The sequence below is a fragment of the Dermacentor silvarum genome, chromosome 11, assembly GCF_013339745.2.
Source record: "Dermacentor silvarum isolate Dsil-2018 chromosome 11, BIME_Dsil_1.4, whole genome shotgun sequence".
Taxonomy (NCBI): Eukaryota; Metazoa; Arthropoda; class Arachnida; order Ixodida; family Ixodidae; genus Dermacentor; species Dermacentor silvarum.
In genome coordinates this window covers 29,874,367-29,900,910 of record NC_051164.1, presented here as the reverse complement: position 1 = coordinate 29,900,910, position 26,544 = coordinate 29,874,367, and the positions used below count along the sequence as shown (strand labels likewise).

Here is a 26,544-nt window from a genome sequence, read left to right as displayed (position 1 = left end):
ATAGTTGCCGATTCCAATATACAGTGCGGAGTTAAAACATGTGATTAAACAGCAGCATCAGCTCATATCAGCCTGCACAGAACAGGACGGTGTCTCCCATTCCCAATTTACCATGCTTTGTACAGGTGGCGCGGCAGTCGGGAATCTCGCCACCTACAGTCCTCAACAGTGGCTGTTTTGGCTTGCACAACTCGATTAAGCCTTCAGCTTCAGTTATGACTGTTGGTTAACCATTTGCCAAATGGAAAAGCCTGCAATGTGCGGACATGCCGCAGGATCCACCAGCCTCCCGACGGAATGATGGTATCCAAGGTGATGGTCTTGATAGAAGGCAAAGGTTATATCGCTTTCATGATGGTACAAACACAACGAAAGCAGATTCACAGGCCAAACTGACACTGAAATGCCAAGACATAAACAATGTAGTGTTCACATCAATTCTTTTGATTCCGATAACACACACACACACACACAAAATAAGAAAAAAGAACAGGCGAAGTGGCATAACAACACTTTATTAAGTCTTTCACTGCCTTTCATCCTGTACATATAAAGCACCGGCTCGCACGAGGCCTTTTGCATGCCACACACAAGGCACCAAGCTAAGAAGATATGATGTGAGCACACTTGTGAGCGCAAAACTCGTGGCAAAGAATGAAGATGGCCGTAAAAACCCTCAATTTGAAAGCACGGAGAAACGAAACACTGTTTGGTCGGCTCACAACAATCGGCACATTTAAATAACACTCTATACACTCTCTCACTTGGGCACACCAGCACGGCAGCACACAGAAGGAATGAATGAGCTAATTGTTAATGTTTTGTTTCTGCACCTGAATATAAGCCACCTGCGGCACTTTTTTTTTCCACTTTATGGCTGTCGGATTTCTTGGCAGTATAGTACCATAAAATGCAGTCCATCGTTGGTTGCAAGGCCCCCGGCCAGCCACTATGATCGATTCAGCCCACCACAAAATGCTTTTAGAGCACATTCAAATCCTCTGAGCAATTAAAAGACAAGTAATGCATTCGTAGACAAGGCAATACAAGAAACTTCCAGAAGCTCTCTAGTAAAGAGTTGCATCAATTACAAAAGTGGCTCAAAACTGAACCTATATGCGGCTCAAAGGGGAATGCTTAAAAGGAACTTTTTCGTTTTTTAGTGAACAAGGCACCAAGTAGTAAGCCTCCGTTTTAGGGTTATGCTGACCCAAAGCCAAGAGATTTCACGATGCAACAAATTCAGTGGGCAACACGGACGAGGCCAACAGAAAAAAAAAAACACTCACTTCTGACTAGCAAATGAATGTTTAATCAATGTGTTGATAAATAACATACATAGAAATTCAAGTGCACAAGCAAAGTCACCATGTCCCCCCCCCCCCCTTTTTTTTAAGCTAGAAACAACTTTTCTTTTGTAGGCACTTTTCCCCCCCCCCCCCCCCCCCTTTTTTTTGTCAGCAGAAGTGGCAATGCTTACGGGCAGGCATATTCTCCCCATTCCTATCCTGTCGTTGTTTGCTGAATTTGTCGTTCCATGAACTGAAGCCGTACTTTGATGGGTCAATCTAGAGTGACCAATCTAGGATACGGCCTCAGCAAACCAGCTCTGCAATTATGAAAGGTATCTACAACAACCAAGGAATAAACGTTTTGGGCTGGTTGTATCACAATCATATGGAAGGAGATAAAACGGCCCTAAAGGACAGGAAAACTTGAGGACTGTGCACTAGTGCTGACTAGGAGCTACAAGTTGCACTTAGACAAAATTGTTCTTTCGCTTGGGCTTATTTCAGTGGGCACTGATCTTACCCAAACGCTTAATATTAGACTGAAAACGTAACAGCGTTATATGCAGACAAAAAGAGTAGGCAGGACTGCTGAGTCAATTTCCACGGTTGATATGCTGTGAAACAACCATGGTCTGCAGTGCAAGTTACAGTCTGTAATAAGAATTAGGAGAAAAGAGTCAAGGTGGCTTTCAAATGGTGGGCGAAAAAAACCACACTTAGTTGGAAACGACATCTGTTTCTACAAAGCGGACGCGATTTCCCTGCTTTATCGAGTAGCCCTTCGGTGCCGTTTTATCTGCCACGTTACAGCCGTTACTCAAGAACACCAATGAACACTCAGAACGCCGGGACAAGAAGTGTGACGCACGGGGGTCGGTCGTTACCGATGCTTGTCCTTGCTGTCCTCGAAGGCCACCTCGTGCACCTCGCGCACGAAACGCTGCCAAGAGAATAGCTGCTCGGCGCGCTCCCGGCCGCGCTCGCCCATCTCCTGCGTCAGGCTGCGGTCTCGCGCCAACCGCACGAGGGCGGCGGCGAACGCCTCGGGCGTCGGGTCGCACAGCAGGCCCGTCTCGCCGTGCACCACAGTCTCGGTGGGTCCGCCGCTGTTGCAGGCCACCACGGCGCGCCGCATGCACATGGCCTCGACGGGCACGATGCCGAAGTGCTCGTTGGCCGGCGTGTAGACCACGGCACGGCACGCGTGCAGCAGGAGCAGCTTCGCCGACTCGCTGGGCGACCGCACGAAGCTGACCCGCTGCTGCACGCCCAGCTGCTCGGCGAGGGACGCGAGCTCGTCCCAGTGCTCGACATTCTCGCGGCACTCGGGGTCGTAGCCGCCGGCCATGATCAGGTGCACCGGAATCTCGCGCGAGGCCAGCTCTGCAACAATTTTACAAAATTTCTTTGAGTAATGGTGTACTATACAGTCAAACCTGGTTATAACGAAATTGCTTTCAATCCAGAATGTTTTTGCTATATCCAATACAGTCAGCATCCGATTTTTTTTACTCCTTAGGGGCCCGCGAAAACGTCCGGAAAATTGGGCAGTCCGAAAAAACAAATGCATGGCTTTTACTGCCCCCAGGGGCTCAGATCGCGACAGGCATGTCCGAAATAGCTCTGAAGGCCTGCCAGTATGCTTATTAGGCGTATCGGTGCTCGTACTGTGGCAGGAGACAGCGGGTGCACACATGTGTAATTAAAGAATACATATTATGTCCCATCATAACTGCCCCTTCCCACTCTTGGTATGCTTCACCGCAACACTTCGCGTATGCTTCACCACGTAACACTGTTGTATTTAGGCGAAGCTGACACTCGGGAACTGCCATTATGCAATGCGTCGTGCTTTCCTATAGCTTCAAAGCCATTGGTGAGGATTGCAAAGGCGGAGTTGGCACCATTGCTAACGGCGGCGAATTGTTTTAACGAAAAACACGGCACCGAACAGCAAGAAGCTTGGACGCCGAAGTTTCGCCAAAGAACGCCGTTTCGAACCTGCAGTCATGGCAAAAAGTCTGGAAAATTGGACGGCGAAGGGTTTTTGCGTCCGAAATTTCAGATGTTTCAGACCTTTTCAGATGTATAAACACTGACTCTATGGGGTACCGAGGCAGTGCCGAGAAGGTATCCGAATTATCAGGCATGTCCGAAAAATCGGCCGTCCAGAATATCGGTCATTGACTTAAGCATATATTCGTGACACGTTATCTTCACAAAATACCTTAATTTTACTTGATTATATATACAGTTAAACCTCGATATAACGAAGTTGGTAAAATTGGCAATATTGAAATTTCGTTGCAGTCGCCGATTAATGTTTCTTACACGGAAGAGGCTGTAAAATTTTCAGAATTATCAGGCAATGTGAAAAAAGCACAGCTGAATGAGAAAAAAAATTTATTTCGGTGAATTTGAGAGTCGGCGATGAAACAATACGGTTTCACGCCGTGCTGATGATATCTTCACATCGGCGGTACGAAGCGAAGTCAGCCACATTTTTGCGTCCACTCCAACCCCACGGATAATAGTGTCACTATGAAAAGAGGTGGCAGCAGGGAGCAAATGCTTCGTCTGCCTCTTGCTTCAATGCGTCTCCGAAACTCGAGATTACACCAACCTCCAGTACTAACCAGCGTTAAATGCTGTGGTGCAATCTGGCACGTACAAATTAAAACACTTCAGCAGCTTTCGCTGGCATCCTAGGTCTACAGCTTTAAAAAGAAGAAAAAAAAGGAAAATAAGAAAAAAAAAACATCTGACATTTAAAAAGAAAAAAAAAGGGCAAGAAACGACGAAATAATCCAAATTTTTTGTTCCAATTGTTTGAGATGAGACTAAGTGAAGGCTGATTTGAGCATTTATTCCTTGCTGCCATGTCTGAGTGCTAGTAGCAAGAGCGAATTCAAATTGAAGGGGGCGGCCTGGGTGCTGCCAGGTTGCTAGTGCCTGTCGCCGGAAGCTGCTGCACGGACTACTAGGCGACTAGCGAAATTTCCCGGCAAGCAAGAAACCGGCAACGCGAAAAGTGACGGTGATGGGCCGCCCCCTGCAACGGCCAATCTTGTCACTCGTTGCTGTTGCTTGCTGCTCAAAAAATGCATGCATGTGGTTGCGGCTTGAAGGCTTTAGAGATTTGGTTCCATGAAACTCCGTCGACTCAGAGCTCTGATTACAGACTCAATGGCCATTCAAGCTGCCTGTGTGGCAGTGCCTGCTCGGTTGTCGAGTTGATCAAGTATCAGTTTAGAGGTGTTTGGAACAACTATTACGTGTATTAGGCCATGATGAATCACATAGAATAGGACGAACTGATTCAGAATAATCAAACAACCCCACAGTGTGTGCTGATGTGCTAAAAAGCTGCACTCACCGACAGCGCGTAATGCCAAGGCAAGGTTCTTCTTTCGCTCGAAACGATTCAGCGAGAGGAAGAGAGCCCCCTGGGGCTTGTCGATGCCCAGTTCCGCCAGAGTTCCCTCCAGGGGGCGCTCCACGGCCGAGAGGCTCGCCGCCGGGTAGAGGACGCGCAGCTGCACGTCGGCCAGCCGGGGGAACACTTCTCGGAACACCCGCCCTGCAAGCCACAGCACAAACACCCGCCTGGTGTTACTGTATATTGTCATAACCATACATGGAAATAGACAATGACAACGGAAAAAGCTCAAGGGACATTAGATAGCTAGTCACACTAACTTGAAATGTGAAAATAAAGAAATCTGGCAGTTTTGCCTGAAGGGTAAAGCATTAACAGCAATAGGAGGGTTTAGCGTTGTGTTTTAACTCATTGAATGGTATTTTAACTGTACGTGGATGTGACGTGGCACGGCGCAGCGTGCAAAGCAACTGCTGCTGGGCAGAAGAAACAGCGCCGCGGCATCTACCAGGCGTCTCGCAACGCTGGCGACATGAGAAGCGCCGCTAGTGGTGTTGGAGGTGTCACACCTCGATGGCGCACGACATAAAACCAACAGGAGACCATCGGCGTTATAAGCACTGAGTTATACATAAGATAGCTGTGCGTTTACTGTCCACTCCCACTCAGACCAGCGCAACATACAACGCCCATGCCAAGGCAGCAGATTAGCCCAGGGAGTGTCAGCCAGTGCCATTCATGGCCAAGGCGGCAGGTGCGGAACATCCTTTCATTGCGATAGCCATTATATGAACACTCCAAGAACATTTCTGCCGTTGTCATCACCGTGATGTTCCGTATAAAGTCTAAGGGCGATAACATCGTCGCTGCGCGGTATGCTATATATGCGAGTGAAATTATGCGAGGGTGAGCAGACGATGGTGGCTCAATCTCGCGCGCGCAAGGGAGGAAAGTGGGGAGGAAGCGCACCATCTTTAGTCGCGCACAAGGCACCGGGGTAGGTGAGGGAGGGACGTTCTACTCCGCCAACAGCTGCGTATGTTGAAAGTGATCTGCGATGGGGACAGAGTGCTGATGGCTTCGTGCACGCTGTGTTCTCATCACTTAGTTCGCTTCGTTGCGAGAGGCAGCATGAAGGTCAATTTACTCGCTGCTGCTGCCACACTTTCTCACTGCAGCGTTTTGACAGCAAGTGTGCACCATCAAGTGTGTGGTCATAGCGTGAGATGTGTTCATGTTTGCTAGTGCGTACATGACACCATGCCTGTTAATTTAGTTAGCGAATGTTTACAAGTTTACATGGCTGATAAAACTATAATGATTACTTTGTATAGCTGTCTACTAATTTGCTATCTCAATCGATGCTTCGCTTTCGTGCAAAATTGCGACTTTTTTTACTAATGAAAAAAATCAAGCCTCTTAGATGACCTTATTTTTCCTGCTTTTGCCCATTGTCATGTGAATTCTTTGCCATCACAACTATCAATATTGTGAGTCAAGAATGTAACTCTTTATTGAGCGAACTTGTGCCCAGACCACTGCTATCGCTGGCATGCAAATGTGTTGTCACATGGCATTTCTTAAATTTGACATGCTTTTTTTTTTCCCTTTGGCGAAAATGATCACACAAGGCTTAGGATGCCTTAAACGCTGCTACTGATCATTTCTCGACTTCCTACGCAACTCTTGCATTAATGCTTTATCAAATGGTTAATAAAAAGTTTGCCAACATCATTAATTATACTTGCCAAATACATGACTAGCTTGAAAACGCACATTGACATACAGTGATAGCTGATCATGCGAAGTCCTCCATTATTTTTAAATTCTTGGCAACATTTAATTGGGACAGCTGGTACACACCACACACACAAAAGCAGGACTTGATGCCGATGCCGCACTATGCCCGTATATTTTCTATCGTAATAAAAGCATAGATAAGCTGTTTTTATAGCATGGTTCTTATAAGACACATGCACTATTCCTGGTCAATGCACAGTGGCTTATCCGCTGCACTACAGTGCAGGCGCTCACCAGTGAAGTGGCTGTTGACGAGCACAGAATCTGCAAACCCCGTGCTCCACTGCTCGAGTGCATTGATTGGCCACCGGTAGATTCGCTTCAGCAGGCCACCTGGTTTCGAAAGCATCAGGTCGGGGAAGTGGCAATAGAACACGACCCGGGCATTGCGACACAGCCGGAGAATAGGCACGCACACGGACACCTGCGCGGGAGGATGAAAGGCACGACTTTATTGGTGAAAGAGGAAAAATGGCCATCCAGCCAAGAGTACCATGAACATGAAACTACAAACGAAGCTCATACAGTTGTCTCCGAAAGCCATGGAGCCATGGAAGCAATCTCGGAGGGAGCATTACGTCATGCAGCCAGTCATCGCAAGCCAACTCTCTGTGCAGCCATTCCCTTCGCTTTTTCTCTCTCAGAAAGCCGGCACAACGCGTGACTCTCGGCGGACTTGTTCCAATGTGCTTGGTTCACTGTAGGTTCTAATCGACACACACTTGTCCGGGTGCTTTTCCAACCGCTCTGTGCACCATTTTCTCCTGGTTGCGCAACTTCAGTCACTTACACTGCAACATGTACAGTCTGTTTCACACTTAGGGGAAATCTCGGAGCGCATTGCATCGCGATGCGGCGAGCGCTGGAGTCGGCTGCCGGAAGCAGCTCGCGAGCTCACGCAGGCGCACACGGTTGAGGCGCGTTATCTTGAACCGTGTCGAATGCTACGGCAGCGCACGCTGGCCGCATCATCGGGAAGCGTGCTACTGTCAAGTGTAGTTCATCGTTACTGCGGGCACTGAGCTGATAATGTTAACTAAACGTTGTGCGACGCCAATGTCTGAGCCTTCATTGGCAAAAATGGGGTTCTACACACTTCTTTTGACAGCACGCTTCCTTTGTTCTTTCGAAAGGCCGAGGTACTGAGTGCGTGCACGCATATTTCTTCACTGCGTGTGCTACTGTAATACGCGGCGACAAGGAGACACAAAAATGTGCGCACGTTTAGTTAACATTACCGGCTCAGTGCCCGCAGTAACAATGAACTGCCCTTGACATGTAGCACGCTTCCCACTGATGCGGCCAGCGCACGCCGCCGTAGCAGTCAACGCCCCCCCACCCCCCTCCTCCCATTTTGAGATAACGTGCCTTGACCGTCTGCGCCTGCGCGAGCTGTTTCCGGCACCCGACTCCAGCGCTCGCCGCATCGCGATGCTATGCACTCCGAGATTTCCCCTAAGTGTAAAACAGACTGTACATTTATCATCACCTTTGCAACGTGGAACCCACACTTTGCTGTCTCACCCGTTGTATTTTCGGAATAGCGTGCGCCGAGGGCGGCAGTGCAGGATGCTAAAAGTCACCACAACATAGTCACATGTTGAGCTGACTCACTTGGCTTCAACTGTGTTGCACCAATGGTCCCTCCTAGTTCTTTCCTTCCTCCCTGCAGAAAGCTTTACGGTTGAAGAAATATTTCCCTTGATCCAGGGATTGAACACGGGACTTTTTCGAAAAGTAGAGGAAGATTCATGAAAAGTAAAAACTGATCTATCTGCGATTAGCGAGAAGCTACAAAGGAAACTTGGGAATTGTGCTTAAAGTACTAAAAAGAAAAAAAACTCTAGGACGGAGCATGCAGTCAGGAAGCTAGCCTCTGCAAGGCAACCTCCTCGTATGGTGCCCCTCCAGCTCACCGGGGCCCACCTGCAAGTTGGCTCTCGCGAAATCAGCCCTACATGATTGCCAGACCTTTCAAGGCAGTGTTTGGTTCATGGTAGCTCTTGGTGATGCCCTCGTCACAATCTGCCCTTACCACTCACTCTCCAAGGTACTCTCTGCATGATCGGCAGTTAGAAATGACCGCTTGCCTATCACATGGTTTGGGCCTATTTCCCATCAGCTTTTTCTTCATATTTTTTATCACTAGGCTTCAAAATTGTCATGTGATGCTCTCTCCTAGTCCTTCCTCCATGGCTTAAAGTAGGACGAATCATGTCGTGTGAACTAAATAAATGCACATGCATCAATGAATGTGTGATTTTTAGACACAATCTTTAAGTGTTATCGTGGTGCACCTTGCTCATTCCTTAGTGTGCAAGCCTGCCAGCGAAGAGACTGGCCACATTTACTGAGCTGAAGCAGCAACGTTTCAAGTTATGGTTGCTGCAGCCAAAAAAAATTAAATTATGGGGTTTTACGTGCCAAAACCAGTTCTGATTATGAGGCACGCCGTAGTGGGGGACTCCGGAAATTTGGACCACCTGGGGTTCTTTAACGTGCACCTAAATCTAAGTACACGGGTGTTTTCGCATTTTGCCCCCATCTAAACGCGGCCGCCGTGGCCGGGATTCGATCCCGCGACCTCGTGCTCAGCAGCCCAACACCATAGCCACTGAGCAACCACGGCGGGTAAGGTTGCTGCAGCCAACCTAACGGTGACACTTAATCGCACTCAACTGCCTGCCATGCAAACTGCTACAGTTAGAATAATCAGTTTGTATCTTTTACGACTATTGTGCACTAAGTGTTATCCACAAAGGTCCATTATGCACTACACTCCCTTAAAGTAATCAAATTAAATTGCGGGGTTTAATGGCCCGGAACTTCACAGTGGGTTCATGAGGCACGCCATAGTAGAGGACTGCAGACTAATTTTGACGACTGGGGATTCTTTGACGTGCACTGAAAGGATGACACACAAGAATTTTGCATTCCATCCCCATCCTAATGAAGCCACCACGGCTGAGAATCGAACCTGCGACCTTCTGTCAGCAGCGGTGTGCTATAGCTACTGAGCCATCGCGACAAGTCACCATACTCTGTCTCATCAACTCCACGCAGTGCAGTGAAGGCTAAGGCTCGTGCTAGCCAATCAGCAACAAGAGCCAGCTGTGTGTGCCAGAGACAAGAGGAGGGCTCGCCCGCTGTGCACAGGTGATCTTCCGTGAACCTTCCATACAGTCCACGTTGCACAGACAGCGATCAGAGCTGGACAAAGGAAGAGCCTTTCTTTCAGTCCTCTTTTCCAGTAGCTCTCACGACACTGCAAGAAGTTGGTGAGATGGCTTGGAGTCAAGCAAAAATGAATTTTGGCATATCTGATGCAGGTGTCCAATTTGTAGAATTTAATGGTGCACTCTGCTGACCATAGACAGACATGTAAAACTGTACAAGAACTTGGATGACACGTGGTTCACATCACCTGCAAAAATTTCTTGCTTAAATTAATGGCCAAGCCATCTACCAAATACAGAATGTTTAACAAGTGCAAGACATACAGGTGCGTAACCAGGCTAAAAACCAACATGCAGATGACACACAGGAATGTGGAGACTTTGGATAGTCGCTGTTGAGCTAGAACGAAGGGCATGTTCAGAGCAACTTGAACAAACTGTTATTTCCTGTCATCCATTGTGCTAAGTGCCCGACCACAATAGCACTGAAGCATACATTCAAAGAGAATGGGAGAAATAAATGCAAACAATTCTTTTTTTTGACTGGCGTTATTATATCTTCACATTCACTTGTACATATGAGCAGGCGTGACTAATTCAGAAAACACCTGCCAGAGTGAGTTCCACAGCAACGTGCAGCCCAATAAATTACGTATAAGAAGTGTCGTTACCATTCTCTTTTCATTCTGTTCAGCCATAACTGCTATAGAATTTGATTGTGCAGTCCTCACCTGGTCACATATGATGACGTCGGGCTGAATGTCGCTGAACCAAACCACGTAGAGGGCAGCCACCATCATACGCAAGTACGAGCACAGAGCGTAGAAACGTCCCAGTATCGACCGGGGCAGCCAGTCACCCACCACCACCACCTGGAAGACAGCCAGTCACTAATGCACGCTGCGACTACACACTTCACGCTCACAAATATCTCCCACCAATAGTGACTCCTACGAAACTTACTAGAGGCAGCTTTGGTGCCAATGTCTACAGAAGCAGGAAGTACGGCAGTTCATCCAGCATTGGGTAGCAAACATAGGTCAAACCGGAAGGTGTTCAAGTGAGAGATTGCGTGAACATACAAACTCATTAAAAGGAACACTAAGCAGTGCTTTGGCCTTGCACTGGAACATGTGTGGATGTTCACATCTGTTTCATCGGGCCTGTGCACTAAGCAAATACCGTGGAGGAGGCGTACACCGTCAAAAAAGAGCTTCTGCGTGCGTCAGCACACCTTCAGTTTTATTAGTACTATTGGACAAGAAGATTACATATTTCGCCAGCTAGATTTTTTTTTTTCTGTCCCAAGTCTTGTCACCTGCCACATCCTTGTTATCACTGTCACATTTACTTATGTTTGTTGCTGTTGTCTTTTTTTGCTTGGCAGCTGTCTAAGACTGTTGTCTGTTTTCCTAGTTTTCTTGGTACTTTTATCCATCCGATAAACTGCACTTGGCTTCACGACTACTGCTGGCTGGCTCTTCTTTCGTTCTTTATGATCTGATATCCTTCCGCCATGTATGTACATAAGTCCATCCTGTGAGTAATCCAGCTAGTGCCTCTGTTGTTTTGTTTTTCATTAGCCCTGTTGCTGCATTGTTCATTTTTTTTTCAGAATGTCACCCAAAAGCTAGCTTAACTTTGCACTTGTGTTTTATACATCGATTTGTCCAACCCCTGCAGTCACGGTGTTCCACATTTGTGGATGCGATGTTTTTTTAACCGATTCTGTCTGGTACAGTGGCAAGAAAAGACATCTGCAGAAATTGAGCTGCAGGTCAACTGATGCCTCTGAATACTCAGTGTTACTTCGGTTCACTTCAGACGGTACTTTTAAGCGTCCTTTTAAGCCACAAGCATGAAGATCAGACGAATTCATGTACTAACCATCATTCTCGTGATATCTGAACGATCGCAGCACCACAGCTCCCTCTGGTTAAGTAACTGTCGAAAGCTCTACGCCTTGCACCACAAGCCATGCACCCATACCAGCTCAAACCATTGTTGCTAGTTAAGGAAAGGAACTTGACAGGTGCCACTAGGCCTGCATTTGGCTTCTTTTAGAGATCCGCCATTTCAATACTTGTCAATACGCCAACACGCTATGCACTCGCTGGGAATGGGCACAATGCACTCCATTTCCCTAACACCCTAAGTCGTAGCAACATCCCAGTTTCCTTTTCCCCTATGCCTTAGAAAGACTGGACCCCTCTGCCACAAGAGGCACGGGAACTGCTGGTAGCCGAAACACAGTTGAAGCTTGTTATAACAAACAGGCTTGTGTGCTGAAAATCGCAGTTCAATACGTCCGGTAATTCAACATACCCATACTCACCTATAACAAATGTAAAGAAACTTTTGGGATACGTTCATTATATACTGATTGATAACTTCATATTTACAGAAAACTAACCTTGACAACACAGACACAAGGAATAATTTTGATATAACAAAGAAAGAAAAAATTATCAGATATATCAAAGTCCATCTAGAATGTTTCTCACCAATATCAGCATGTGACAAATACACGCTTGCAAATGAATTTTATAAAGAACGAAGCTATTTTCGTTCCAGATATGACTTTTTATAAAGAAGTTTGACAGTGCTATCTAATGCAAGTAAAGAAAACAATAAATGTTGCCACACAAGAATGCCCTCGGAGATAGAAACATTGTTCCGGCCAGCAGTTCCATGTACTTCAGTGGTGTCTGGGTTTAAGCCTTTAAGTGCAGTGCCCAAATGCGGTTGTCTACGTGGCGATGCACACCGCTGGGCGTGCTCGAATAAAGCTGTGTCACACTTTCCACAAGTTCACTGCCTTTCTCCAGATGATTCGCGAATGTGAGACACCTGAAGACTAGTCGTACCACCTTACATTGAAGTTGGTTAAACTAAAATTGCACACCAGATTTTGTTCTTGTACGACAGATGGCACGACAAAGCTTATAGACTGTCAGTGTTGCTCGTCTCTCGTTTCTCAACATGGCGGAGCAGTGCAAAAAGCCCGCACATAAAAAAAATGATGCAGTGATTCGAAAACTTATTATGAACACTTATTCAGAGGACTTTGATGTTGATTACGAGGCGTGTTCAAGTGACAGTGACATTGGCAACGTAGAGGCCACATTGCCTGAGGAGCACTAATCGCCCTAATGAAATTATAAATAAGCATGTCTTAATTTTTGTTCTATATCGAGATTACGAAACTTATAAAACGTTCAGCAGTACAGTGCCAATGAATAGCAATTGAGTTTAGAGCCAGCTAATGTGTTACTAACATTAAGAGACAGGAAGGGAGTGGTGTGGATCAGAGAGCAAACGGGCATAGCAGATATTCCAACTGACATTAAGAGAAAAAGGCATGGAGCTGAACAGGCCATGTAATGCGTAGGATGGATAACCGGTGGGCATTAGGGTTACGGAATGGATACCAAGAGAAGGGAGGCGCAGTCGAGGACAGCAGAAAACTAGGTGAGGTGATGAAGTTGGGAAATATGCAGGCGCAAGTTGGCATCAGCTAGCGCAAGACAGGGGTAATTGGAGATCACAGGGAGAGGCCGTCGTCCTGCAGTAGACACAAACATAGGCTGATGATGATGATGATGAATGCGTTACTTGGAAATGAAATTTGCGGCACTTTGGAAAAAAGCCCCTTCCAGCACACAGCGTGCAGAAATGCCCTAAACGCAGAGCATCAAAAGAGTGACGACAACCTTGAACTGGTCACCGAGCGTCTCGGGAAAGCAGTGGTTCGGGTCGTGGTGCGTGGTGACAATGTGGACGGGGTTTCCCTTGGACCGCAGCGCCAGGCCCACGTCCACCATCAGCCGCTCGGCTCCGCCGACGCCGAGGTCGAGATGCACCAGGCACACCTGCTGCTCTGCACTGTCTCCGCCGCCTGCCATGGAAGAGCGCTGATGGCCGCCGGTATCGGCTGCACAAACACACGGGCGCCACTCCATGTCACGCCACGACTGCCACACCACGAGTGCACTATCGTGCTCGCTACCACGACTGCACACAATAACCGCATCTGCCAAGTCTCTCAAATTTTCCGTGAAGTTTACGAATTTCGCTCATTTTACGATTCTGCATCAAGTTTTATGAAAAAAAAAAAAAAGTTCTGTTTGCAGAACGGTTTCGCTGGTTGTTGCCCAAACGTTTTGTTGGAAGTGTTCTTATGGTAAAAGGACACAAGAGGGGCGCTTGTTTCGAGCTAGTACCCCTCTAAAATTACATGGCAGACAGGTTCCCGAAGCCGTTGCTGAAAAAGTCACGGTAATCTGAAAGCAATGCGCTGCTTGTCACTGTTTGTTGCGCCAAGTTTGTTGCTGCTTATGAGCGACATCTTTAAGCTAAAAAATTAAATCACCTTCAATAAAGTGCACATGTATTCCTGAAAAGACATGTGCTAAGGGCAAGCATTATCAAAATGCATGCAACCCAACTCCCCTACTCTCTCTTGCTTTAATGTTGTGTCAATAGACTTGTACAAATTTTAAACTTCACAGGTTGGCAGGTATGCATACCATACCATAATCTTTACAAGTAATTAGCAATTGGTGCCAAACATGGCAAAATGAGTCTTAACGTTTCGAAATGTGCCCCAGATGACACTCACAAGAAAGGAAAACCCCACTGGTGCATGCTTATGTAATCAGCAATGCCTCAATTAAAGGGGCATAACAACATAAGCATCCTGGTGCAACTATCTCAAGTGCAATGAAATATGACTATCACATTTAAAAATATAACTTTTGCTGCACTAAAATGACTCTGGCTACTGAAGCACTGCCTAAAACAATGCACTACCAAATGAAATTGGTGGCATATACGTCCTTAGTAACCACGCATCCTGTAACCCATGCTCAAATAACCATGCTCAAATAACCCATGCTGACATCGCGTGAAACCCCCGACTCACAAATGAATATTGCTCGCCTGGAAAGCACGCTAAATAAAGCTCATTTCATATATGGCTCCTACCACCAGTAAATATCGGTGACCAATCTAAGAAATCAATCTGATCTCCCTACACTAAAAAAAAAAAAAAAGATTGTGAGGTTTTCACCATGCCAAAACCACCATCTGATTACGAGGCACACCATAGTGGGGGACTCCGGATTAATTTGGACCACCTGGGCTTCTTTAACGTGTACCTAAATCTAAGTACATGGGTGTTTTCTGCATTTCGCCCCGACTGAAATGCGGCCGCTGTGGCCGAGATTTGATCCTGCAACCTCATGCTTAGAAGTCATGGCGAAAATTGCACAGCTTGGAAATGATATTTAACACTGACCACAGTCAGCAAAAGCTACAATTCAGTGCTCGTATGGAATCTAACAAGTCTGGAAAGAGATCAAAACACAACACAACCATTCTATTGCCCAAACAAAAGAATACCGATTTTCATTTTTTTTTTTTTTTTTACAACAGTGGCCAAGCGTAATGCACTGCCACACGATGTGAACACACCTACCATGGAAGTATTTTTGTCTGTATTGCACAATCACCTGCAATACTGCACATTTTTGCATTTGCTTAGCATAACTTTTGTTATATTACACTGTACACTCGCGTTACGTTACAAATGCCTTGCCTTCTGTTTTGGTATCAAAACTGAAGTGTCATATCGTGGCTATTAGTGCTACTCAATTGTACTCGGAGCATTACAAGATGCTCGAACACTAACTAGCCCAGTTTTTCAATTGGCTCACCCCATTTCTGCAACTGCTGTGTTAGCCACATGCAAGCGCAGTCAGAAGAAACATATGAGAAGTGCCATCCTTATTTCCAGCCTTACTGCGACATGAATTGCACTCTGTGTCATGACGTGACTGCAATGTTGATAACACCAAGGTACACAATTTTGAGGCCACCTTTAGTATCACATGAGGATATTTCACAAGCATTTTCCCAGCATTCATAATTGCTAAGTGCTGTCCTTTCACGTGGTGAGAGAGACATGTGGTAGAGTTTCTACAACTTTAAAGATATGTGTCAGTACCTGGACTCACCTGTAAATGCGCACTCTTCACTGATATAAAAATTGTGCACAAACTATCGACAATGACTATAAATATAAGCAGATAGCCCTAGCGAGCAAACTAGCAAGCAAGTGAGGAAACATTTTATTTGCCAAGCACTCCACTACATCTAAACCTGCAGACATGTCAAAGATCACACGCAATAGTCTGTATGTGCCAAAGAGTGAAAAAGTTGGCGTTCGGTGACTAATGCACCTCACCACTCCACTGCACCAGAGTGGGCACACACTGCACCGGTGTCTTATCGAAAGAGAGAGAGAGAGAGAGAATAAACATCTTTAATGTATAAATGCAGCTTTGGAGAGGCATCCTCATTCCAGGATGCCTTGAGCTCGGGCCGCGCCCTGGGCCCTCGCAATCAGCCGTTGCTGATCTTCGAGGTCGGAGCTGGCCAAGGCTCTCTGCCAAAGCTCGTTGGTGTGGTAGGGGTTCGGAGGATTGAGTGGTGCCTCTCTGCAGCCCCCTACTATGTGCCTGAGGGACCCGGGCTCTGCGCAGAAGCGGCATTGCGGAGAGAATTGTGTAGGGGCTATGAGGTGGTTTCTGGTTGGGTGGGGAAATGTGTTAACCTGTAGAGCTCGGAGGAATCGCTCCTGCTCTCTAGGTAGTGACTTGTGTGGGGGTGCATATGTTCTGCGGGTTAGCTTGTAGTGTTGTGTGATGTCTTGGTATGAGACTAGAGGGTGCATACGCTCCGGTTCAGATTCCTCGGCGTCGGCTCGGTGGGTCAAATCTCGAGCCACGTGGTTGGCGACCTCGTTGCCAGGAATGCCGTGATGAGCTGGCGCCCAGATGATTATGACTGATCTGGTTGGCGGCTTTTGATTAATTATCTTGAGCGTAGTGGCATGAATTCTTCCGCTAGCGAAGTTGCGGCACGCCTGTTGGGAGTCGGTAACTATGACTTCAACCTGTGTTTGGGCAAGCGCGAGGGCTATGGCCGCTTCCTCGGCTTGGAGGGAATTGTATCCGGTGAGCGAAATGCTGCTCCGATGTTTTTTGTTGACGATTACGGTGGCTGTTGTGGCTGCGCGTCTGGGGTAAGACCCCGCATCCGTGTAGGCTGTAGAGGGCACAGTCCCGTATCGCTTGTGTATGGCCCGAGCCCGGGCCTCCCTTCGCTGTGCGTGGTGCACTGGGTGCATGTTGCGAGGTAGAGGAGGTACGGTGATGTTGCTCCGGATGGCATGGGGTAAGCTAACAGTCTGAGGCGGCGGATGGCTGAGAGGAGCAGATAGCCCCAGGCGTAAGAGGATGGACCTCCCCGCTTCCGTAACAGCCAACCTTGTTCGCTGGCTGGATAAATGTGCCTCGATCAGCTCCTCGGCCGTGTTGTGCACGCCTAGTCGTAGTAGGCGTTCTGTGGACGTACTGATCGGCAGGCCCATCGCCTGCTTATATGCCTTTCTGATCATTGTGTTGATTTTTGTGAATTCCGTTGCGTTCAGTAGTGCGTATGGAATAACGTAAGTTATTCGAGACACGACGAAGGCTTGGACAAGCCGAAGCGTGTCCGCCTCCCCCATGCCTCTTGTCTTGGTTGTTATTCGCCGGATCATGTGGGTAACTTGGGCTGTAGTATTCTTAAGCTTGTTAATTAATATTGTGTTGGTGCGATCCGACTGGAAAACCATTCCCAATATCTTTACGCTCTGAGACGGAACGATGGTGTGTCCCTCCAGTTGTATTTTGATAGTGGACGAGTCGGATGCATGCTTCTTTCGCGGTGAGACCAGGAGTAGTTCTGACTTTTGGGGGGCGCAGTTGAGGCCGCAAGACTTAGCATAGTCGCTCACCACGTCTGCTGCTTCTTGCAAGCGGCTCTCCATTGCCCCGATGGACCCCGTGGACGACCAGATGGTAATGTCGTCTGCATATAGGCCATGCCGGATCCCCGGGATGTTATCGAGGAGCGGCGGGAGGCCTATTAGGGCGATATTGAAAAGGAGAGGGGATAACACTGCGCCCTGTGGTGTGCCGCGCCCGCCCAGTAGAAAGGGGTCTGTGGCTTGGTCCCCGACCTTTAGAATGGCTTTTCTATCTGAGAGGAAATCTCTGATATAGGAATACGTCCTGGCCCCACAGCCCAGCGTGTTTAGCCTCTGTAAGATTGCTGTATGCTTGACGTTATCGAACGCCCCTTTAAGATCCAAGGCGAGGATAGCTGTGGGGGAGTTGCGTGTCGCTGGTACAATCACCTCCTCTTTCAGCTGAAGTAGGATGTCTTGAGTTGAGAGGTGTGGACGGAATCCTATCATCGTTGTTGGAAGTTTCCCCGAGTCCTCCAGGAATGGTTGTAGCCGGTTGAGGACGATGTGCTCTAGGAGCTTTCCTACACACGAAGTGAGGGAGATCGGTCGTAGGTTCTCAATGGCTGGTGGCTTGCCTGGCTTCGGTATCAGACGAACCTCGGCCATTTTCCAGTCCTCGGGAAGTTTTCCTTCCCTCTATACTTCGTTAAGGTGAGCGGTAAGCTCTAGTAGCGAGGGGTTGTCAAGATTGACAAGTGCCTTATTGGTGATTTGGTCCATTCCCGGGGCTGTGTGGCGTCTCAAGCCCATTATCGCCGCTGTTACTTCATGTGTAGAGAGGCACTCTAGTGTAATTAATTAGAGCGTAGAGCACTGCAACGAGAGGTTACACAGCGCAGGCAACACAGGCACACGGCTTCGACCAACTCGTCGTCGTCGTCTTTCTTGAAGCAGTGCATACTGCTCGTTCTTCTTCAGTACAATTATCTCCCCGGAGAAAAGGAGCCGTCCCGGCGACCTACGGGCAGGAGAGCACAGGGGGGTCGAAATAAGGCTTTAGCCGCTGAACGTGCACGATTTCGCGCCCTCGGCGGCGCTTATCCGAAGGTGGCTCAAGGGGTTCTATCATGTAGTTCACAGGAGACGTTTGACTGACCACACGGTAGGGACCCTGGTACTTGGAAACGAGTTTCGCTGAAAGTCCAGGGCTGGTGGCGGGAACCCAAAGCCAGACTAGTGAGTCAGGAGCATAGGGTGCAGGAGAGGCGGAAGTATCCCAACGGTGCTTCTGTCGCTGCTGGTCTTCCGTAGTAAATGTGCGGGCGAGCTGTCGGCACTCTTCCGCGTGTGCAGCAGCTTCGGACAGGGCAGTAGACTCCGTTGTGTCAGGGCGATACGGGAGGATGGTATCCATTGTGCAGGAAGGCTCGCGTCCGTAAAGAAGAAAGAACGGGGAAAATCCCGTAGTGGTCTGTGTGGCGGTGTTGTAAGCATAGGTCACGAAGGGTAGAACGCAGTCCCAATTGGTCTGGTCAGATGCGACGTACATGGATAACATGTCGCCAAGAGTGCGGTTAAAGCGCTCAGTCATCCCATTAGTCTGCGGGTGGTATGCAGTAGTGGTGCGGTGAATTACGTGGCATTCCTTGAGTAGGGCTTCTATAACCTCAGAGAGAAACACACGGCCTCTGTCGCTGAGCAATTCTCTGGGGGCTCCATGGCGAAGTATGATGTTACGCAGAAGGAACCATGCAACATCACGCGCAGATGCGCTGGGCAGAGGCGAAGTTTCCGCGTAACGCGTTAGATGGTCTATTGCCACAATCACCCAGCGGTTGCCGTCAGAAGTACTCGGCAGGGGCCCGTAAAGATCAACTCCGACGCGGTCAAAGGCGCGTCCTGGGCAAGGCAAGGGTTGCAATGGGGCAGCTGAGGAACAAGGGGTATTCTTGCGGCGTTGGCAAGCGAGGCAGGAGCGCACATATCGGCGGACGAATCGGTACATTCCGCGCCAGTAATAACGGAGTCGCAGGCGCGTGTACGTTTTTAGTACTCCTGCATGCGCGCATTGCGGGTCATCGTGAAACGCTGCACATATGTCCGAACGTAGATGCCGTGGGACCACGAGTAACCATTTGCGGCCGTCCGAGAGGTAGTTACGGCGGTAAAGGAGTCCGTCACGAACAGCGAAGTGGTGTGCTTGGCGACGCAGTGTACGGTCAGAAGAAGGCGCTGATGGGTTGGACAGAAAAGCCAGCATAGAGACAATCCATCGATCCTTCTGCTGCTCCGAAAGCATGTCCGTGGCGGTGAGGGAGGACTCGCATATCGGTACCTTCGAATAATTGGGCTGGCCTGGCATAGGGGAGCGGGACAGGGCATCCGCGTCCGTATGTTTACGGCCAGAGCGGTACAGCACTCGAATGTCGTACTCTTGGAGGCGGAGCGCCCATCGAGCGAGTCGACCTGAAGGGTCTTTTAAGGACGACAGCCAGCAGAGGGCATGATGGTCAGTTATTACGTCGAATGGGCGGCCGTAGAGGTAAGGGCGGAATTTAGTTATGGCCCAAATGATAGCCAAGCATTCTTTTTCTGTAACGGAATAGTTGGCTTCCGCTTTCGTCAGAGCGCGGCTGGCGTAAGCAACGACGTATTCATCGAAGCCAGTCTTTCGTTGCGCAAGAACAGCGCCAATGCCGACACCACTAGCATCCGTGTGAATTTCTGTCGGTGCGCTGGGGTCGAAATGACGGAGAATCGGGGGTGAGGTTAGAAGACGACGCAGCGTCGTGAATGCGGCATCGCAAAGTGGCGACCAGGCCGAGAGGTCGTGGTTACCCGCGAGAAGCTGCGTCAAAGGCGCTATTATGGTGGCGAAGTTGCGGATGAAACGGCGAAAGTATGAGCACAATCCGATGAAGCTGCGGAGTTCTTTGGTGGTCTTTGGTCGTGCGAATTCGGCGACTGCTTGGAGTTTGGTAGGATCTGGAAGCACACCATCTTTCGAAACAACGTGGCCAAGGATGACTAGCTGTCGGGCGGCGAAGCGGCACTTCTTGATGTTGAGCTTCTTCTTCAGTACACATGTAAATGAATGTCCTCATCTAGGAGCTCATTTGGTGTGCCGGTGTAGGGTGGCAGAGGCTCCGATGGCTGTGTGGGGAAGTACTGGGCTTTGAGAGTCAAAAGGAGGTCCGCCTCGTTTCCTGGAAATTGGTGGATTACTCGGGCCATATTGTGGTGGGATTCCGTTTTGCTGCTGGCCGGGTTGATTAAATACCTCAATAACTTCCACGTCTTGTAAGTACTCAGTCTTCCTCTCAAGCTGTCGCAGAGGGATAGCCAATTTTCGCGGCAGAGTGTGTTAGCGTATTCCGCAGCCTCTTGTGTGAGTATTGCGATTCGCCTCTTGAGCTTGCGATTTAATCTTTGCCTTTTCCAACGCTTCAGCAGGCTACGCCGGGCTTCCCACATGCGGAGCAAGCGAGCGTCGATGCTTGGAGTGGTGGTGGACGTTTCAAGTATTTTAGTATGCGCCTTCACATCCTGGTGAAGCGGAGTGATCCAGTCCTAAATTGACTGAAGCTGTAGGCTTTGTTCGTTTGTAGCTCTTTCTTCTCTTATCTCCCGCAGCTTGGTCCAATCCGTGAGGCGAGCAGTGCCTATCCTGGCTTTGTATTCGAGGCCATGGAGAGTGGTGGCTAGCAGCGCGTGGTCGCTGCCTAGGTACTCCGCCAGATTGGTCCAGCAAGCTTGGGGGATATTTCTGGTGAGGGTTAAGTCGGGGTTCGTGTCTCTTGTAACACTTGTGCCGAGTCTCGTGCTACTCCTTGGATCGTTGACGAGTGTGAGGTCCATGTCCTCAATAACTTTGTGAAGCAGGTTTCCTCTGGGGTTGGTGTACGTATAACTCCAGAGGGGGTGGGCTGCATTGAAATCGCCCACTATTAGAAGCGGATGGTTGCCTGCTGCGTGCGTGGCTTGCTCCAAAACCTGTTTGAGGACCGATGGCGTGCTTTTCGGCCGACAGTAGGCGTTTAGAACGAACATGGGACCCTTCTTCTTTGTTGCCTGCGGGATAATTTCGAGCAGAATGGCAAGCGGTTCGGATTGTTGGAGATGGTGTTGAACGGCCACTAGCTTCTTACTGACCAGGGTGTGAAGGCTGTCACCCGTATCGGTGCCATACGTGACGTATCCGGGTAGGCGGACGTGTGTGTTCGTCTCTTGCAGTGCGATGATTTCAGGTGGTCTTGTCGATGTGGCGATGTATTGCATCAGCGATCCATGCTTGTTCTTGTAGCCCCGGCAACTCCACTGCCACACCGTGGTTTCGCCGGGGGAGCCCCCGCGCTTACTGCATATATGTTGAGGAGGAGCCATCTTGGTTATTAAGGGGTGGTGATGCGCGCACCAGGTGAGGTTCTGGTGAGCCTAGAGAATCTGGCAAATCTGGTAGGGCCTGATGAGCTGCTTTCTTGGGGCGCCGGCTTTGACGAGCTTCCAGTGCTAGTATGCGGTCCTCTAGTCTCATGATGCGTTCCGCCATCTCAGTGTTAGAGTGTTGTTGTTGAGTTGCGAATTGTTGTTGTTGTGCAGCTGACTGTTGTATAGCTGTGAGTTGTTGTTGCATGGTAGCTTGTAGGGATGTCTGAAGGCTCTGAATGGCCTTTGCTACTATCTCCTCTACCTTCTGAGGAGTGGCATATTGGATGGGAATGACTCCCTGTGGTGTGGTGGGCTGGGCGGTTGCTCGTTGCGGTGTCGGATTTGAAGTGACTGTGTGCGCTGGTTGCTCTTCCCGTTTCCGCTTCTCCGGGGGTGGGGTTGAAGTGCTTTGTGTAGGGGTAGTACTATTTCTTCCTAACAATTCATCTTTAAGTGCTACGAACTCTGCGTGTACTTTACTGATTTCTGCTTTGAGTGTTGCGTTCTCTTCAGTGAGACGCCTAATGTGGGCGTGTGCCTGTGCCAGCTCTGTGTAAACAGGGGGGGACGAGCTTTGGGAGAAACAACCTGTGCCCAGCTCACCTGCTGCGTGACCTGCGCTGCTCCCTTGCTTCCCCTCCTGCCACTTGCGGAACGTCCACGGCTCGAGGTCCTGCCATGGGATGGCGTCCGTCGTCGCGATGAGGTCCTGCGCCTAGAACCGGAACCGGAACGCGGCCTGGAACTGCTCCTCTCCAGGACAGCTCCGCGTCGTTTCGGGGATCGCGACTTGCGGGAAGCTGAACGCTCGCCACATGGTGTCGGAGACGAGGAGCCTGCTCTCAGGGCCTGCTGCGGTTTCCGACGGTTGACGGGTGGCAGGAATCTGTTGGGGCAGGTTTTGGCTGCCGTCGGGTGGTTCCCGCCGCACAGAGAGCACCGAGGGTGGCACTCATGCTGCTCCGTTGCTAGCGAAGTGCCACACTCCCTGCACTTGGGTGTGGCGGGGGGACGCGGGCAGACGTCCTCTCTGTGGCCTGTCTCGTTGCAGGTTCGGCAATGTGGCACGGTCCTCTTGTAGAGGTAGCACCGCAGAAGAAGGCCGGAAAATTCGATGTAATATGGTACTGTTTTCCCCAGGAATGTGATCACCATGGTTGTTGTGTTTCCTAGTCTTCTACATGTCAGCGCCTCGTATCCGGGAGATTCAATGCGTTTAAGTAGCATTTCTGGCGTGGTGTCGTGATCGATGTTGTATATCACCCCTTTGCACGAGTTATCGGGGGATATTCCGTATGATGCAATATCATATGTTGTTGCACCAATGGTAATTTTCTGCATCTTGCTTAGTGCTGAGGCCGTAGCTTCTGAGGCAGTGCTCAGAACAAGGATGTTTTGGTCTTCGTCGATGCGTATTTTGAATCCGGTGTAGCCGATTTGTAGCTTTGCCTCGTTTGTGATGGCGTCTACTAACTTCCCTGGGCTCACCTTGTTGAGCTGCAGGCCGTTCCGTGGACGAACCGCCAACTTGTAATCGTCGGCAGGTAGGGGCGGTTGTCGGGGCTTGCGCATCACCGGTCGGCTTTGGCGGAGAACGGGCTTCGGTGGTGTTTGGGATAGTTGGGGCGTGGTCGAGCGTGTCTGCAGCCGACGACGACGGGCACGACTGGTAACATTGATCCATGGCTCACTGTCTTCTTCGTTCTCCTCAGCGGCCGGAAGAGGTCCTTGCGAGTCTCGAATTTCCGTGTCCTCGTCCTCCGAGGCCTCGGTGGACGATTGGTGGGTTTTGTCGGCGTCGGTATTGCGCAACGCGTTCGCCATCTGCAGCGGTGCGGCGGCCGAAGCACCCTCAAGTTCGGTGTCTTATCGAAAGTCCACCCACCGACCACCAACAAAGAAAATGGGCAAAAGAGGTAAAGCTATTCACTTTAAAATACAACATTTTTTCTGTGTCCATGCACAGCGATTCCTGCAAATGTGGAGCCAAAACATTCTCTTGACAATGTTTTCTTGCAAGACGCAAGTTATCAACGTTGATTACACCTGTCAACCTTGGTGTTATCCCCGTGAACAGCACAAGTGAAGAGTATCATTTGAGATCTTATCATGCCACCATCCTTTGATCATCGAACAATTTATTGTTTGCGAAGATGATGCATGGTGGTGAAATAATTGCCAACATTTCCAATTTCATCCAAATAAATATAGTGAAGAGCAGCAACAACAATCTAAGAGTGAAAAGTTGAACTTATATATTTTTCCTAAAAAGGTGAATAAAATGTATTTATTTATTTTTGTGCGCGAAATTTTGCACATCATAGCCCACTTCAGAGTTAACTCATGATCAAATATATGCAGACCAAAGGTTCTGGTAAAAAATAATCCTGGATGCCTTGGCACATAAGCATGACACTGATGGCTGCAGTTCGGACTTAGCATTGCAAACATCACAGTGCATTAGTCAGTTTTAATCGACAACTCATAACTCATAAGTTGTTAGTTTCAGTGGCCAAGACATTCAGATCTTTTTGCAAGAAATGAGCATACTTTTGATTACAGTTGTACAATTTATGTTTTACAGTCAGCGAAAATATTCATGAAAAACCCTTTACGCAAGGTATATGCATAACTCAGCTATACCTGTACAAAAAGTTTAAAGTTACAGAATTGTAAACCAAAAAATAATACACGAGTGCTTGAAGCTCACTGCACAATTAGTAAACAGTTCATTGCACGGCTGGTTTATGGAAAGGAAAGTAACAATACTGTATTACGGGTGAACTGGTCTTGTCTTTAATGACACTGGTATAAACTGTAAGAACAAGTGCACCTTTTGCGCCTCGAAGTGTAACTGGACGAAATATTGATAGATCTTACACATGCTTGCACTAAACCTAACCATGGTTATTGCTGGCTATTTTATTTATCTGTGGACAGGCAGTGTCAGAAAGTACACACAGCAATGCGTTATTTTCCTAATGAAAGTCTTTTGTTCATCTGAAAAACAAAATTTTGAATGTGTTGAACAGCTTTACATAGTAGCTGTAGAATTCTGTACAACTCTGGCTACATCCGTCTGCCAGTGCAAACAGTGGTCGAACCTGAAGCACTGCTATTGGTTGCTTGTGCGCTGCTGGCCGGTTTTAGAAAAAAATGTTTACGGGCAGTGGAGCCCACAAGGTCGCCTGGGCAACACAGTATTCAGCCCGGTAACCGTGAACTTAGCAGCTGCGGTGTTATTATCGTTACTTGTAACGCGCTCGAGGACTCTACACAGAAGTGTGAACGTCTGTGCTTCCCAGAGGGTATCAGAATGATCCACGTAGCACTTGGACTGCTTATCGCGAATAGCGGTGATACAATTGCACCGACCGAAAGTCTAGTACGTTTAACACTATAACAAACACAGGCGAACTCTTAACTGCATTTGGATGTGCTCGTTTTACATTAAAACGCTCCCTCAGAGTGCCACTAATGTACACGTAAACTTGAAACTTGCGGTCGAGGCGTTTTTACTTTCGGTCATGCAAGAGGAGCCGGCACGTTCCGTAGCATTGGAATATCTCCCGGTAAACGCTAAATACCCCTGCTACATCACCCCATTGTTCATCGGCCAACGCAATGTGAAACTTCGCATTTCACGCTTTCAATCGCAAGCCATGCCGATGTTAGCAAAGCAGAAACGCAAATCACAGACATGAAGGGATGTCGTAGCCGACACGTCAAATTACGCATCAACAAACCGCCGTCACATTTGTTTTTGCTGATAGCAGATTTTTGTAGTCGACATTCTGGTACCTGAAGCGCTTGAACCTCTTGAGGTACCTTTCCTGCGGTCTGGCATCACTCCCTGTCTCACAAACAGCGTCGATAACAGTAAACTAACTGAACTGCTGTTACTGCATCAGCGATGATGTGGACGCAGCCATGTTGTCTCACGTGGACTTATATTTTGGTGCGCGTTTTAATAGCAAATATAAATTTCTAGTTCAAATAAGTTTCTAATGAATAATTTAATTTTTTTAGATTTACTGAGAACGTCATTTTAAGTCAGAATGTACACCATATATAACATCTTTATTTACGTGTGCAGTTTCGTATCTGTCGTCTGCACATGGTCAAGTTGACGTTTGCCAGCTTGAGCTTACCACGCTCCTACAACGCTACCACGTTCTTACGTTGGCCTCTTTATTCTATGCGTTGGCTTTGCTTTCATGTTCATGTGACATGTAGCTCTTGTTCGCCCTCTATCTTCAGCTATACTTACCATTCGAAGTTATTGGGTGTTTCTCTATCTTGTTGTTGTCGCCTCAAAACATGGCTTCATCTTAGCGGTCCAGCTGCTGAACAATTTTGTTTTCTTTTTTTTTCCACGACGCTCAAGTGGTTATAATCACACAATTGCGCAGATGATGCTCAAGGATCTACAGATTAGCCTCTGAGCCATCATTCGTGTCTCCACAGAAATATGCATAGCGTTTCATTTGGTTTAGGTTGTAGTTTAGGTAAAATATTCTAGTACACTCTATTATAGTGACGGTATCCAGCGGAAACGGCGAGCAGACGCGTCGAAAAAAATGGCGTCATCCAATAAAAAGTAGCGGAAGCGGAAACGGCGGTTCTAGCCGCTTCTAGCCATCGGCAGCCGCTGCCTGGCAGGTTTCGGCT

General features: G+C 48.4%; 1 protein-coding gene across 2 annotated transcripts; it reads right to left on the bottom strand.

Annotated features, from left to right (window-relative positions):
* Positions 1-495: 495 nt before the first annotated feature.
* Positions 496-25,796, bottom strand: LOC119433490 (alpha-1,3/1,6-mannosyltransferase ALG2). 2 transcript variants are annotated; one of them, XM_037700727.2, is made up of 6 exons: positions 25,675-25,796; positions 13,361-13,581; positions 10,379-10,519; positions 6,706-6,895; positions 4,669-4,872; positions 496-2,675 (listed from the first exon to the last, which is right to left on the bottom strand). In XM_037700727.2, exons 1-6 carry the CDS (start codon positions 25,718-25,720, stop codon positions 2,173-2,175), a joined length of 1,305 nt encoding a protein of 434 aa, XP_037556655.1. In that variant the 5' UTR covers positions 25,721-25,796; the 3' UTR covers positions 496-2,172. The 2 variants fall into 2 exon arrangements, with proteins under 2 accessions (XP_037556655.1, XP_049514589.1); XM_049658632.1 differs by having other exon boundaries at positions 25,620-25,715.
* Between the last annotated feature and the right edge of the window lie 748 nt (positions 25,797-26,544).

Coding starts and splice junctions, on each gene's coding strand:
- LOC119433490 (XM_037700727.2), bottom strand. CDS start 25,720: ATGCCAGACCGCAGGAAAGGTACCTCAAGAGGTTCAAGCGCTTCAG. Junction 13,582..25,674: donor AAGAGGTTCAAGCGCTTCAG/GTACCAGAATGT, acceptor GTGTTTGTGCAG/CCGATACCGGCGGCCATCAG. Junction 10,520..13,360: donor CGCTCGGTGACCAGTTCAAG/GTTGTCGTCACT, acceptor GCTGTCTTCCAG/GTGGTGGTGGTGGGTGACTG.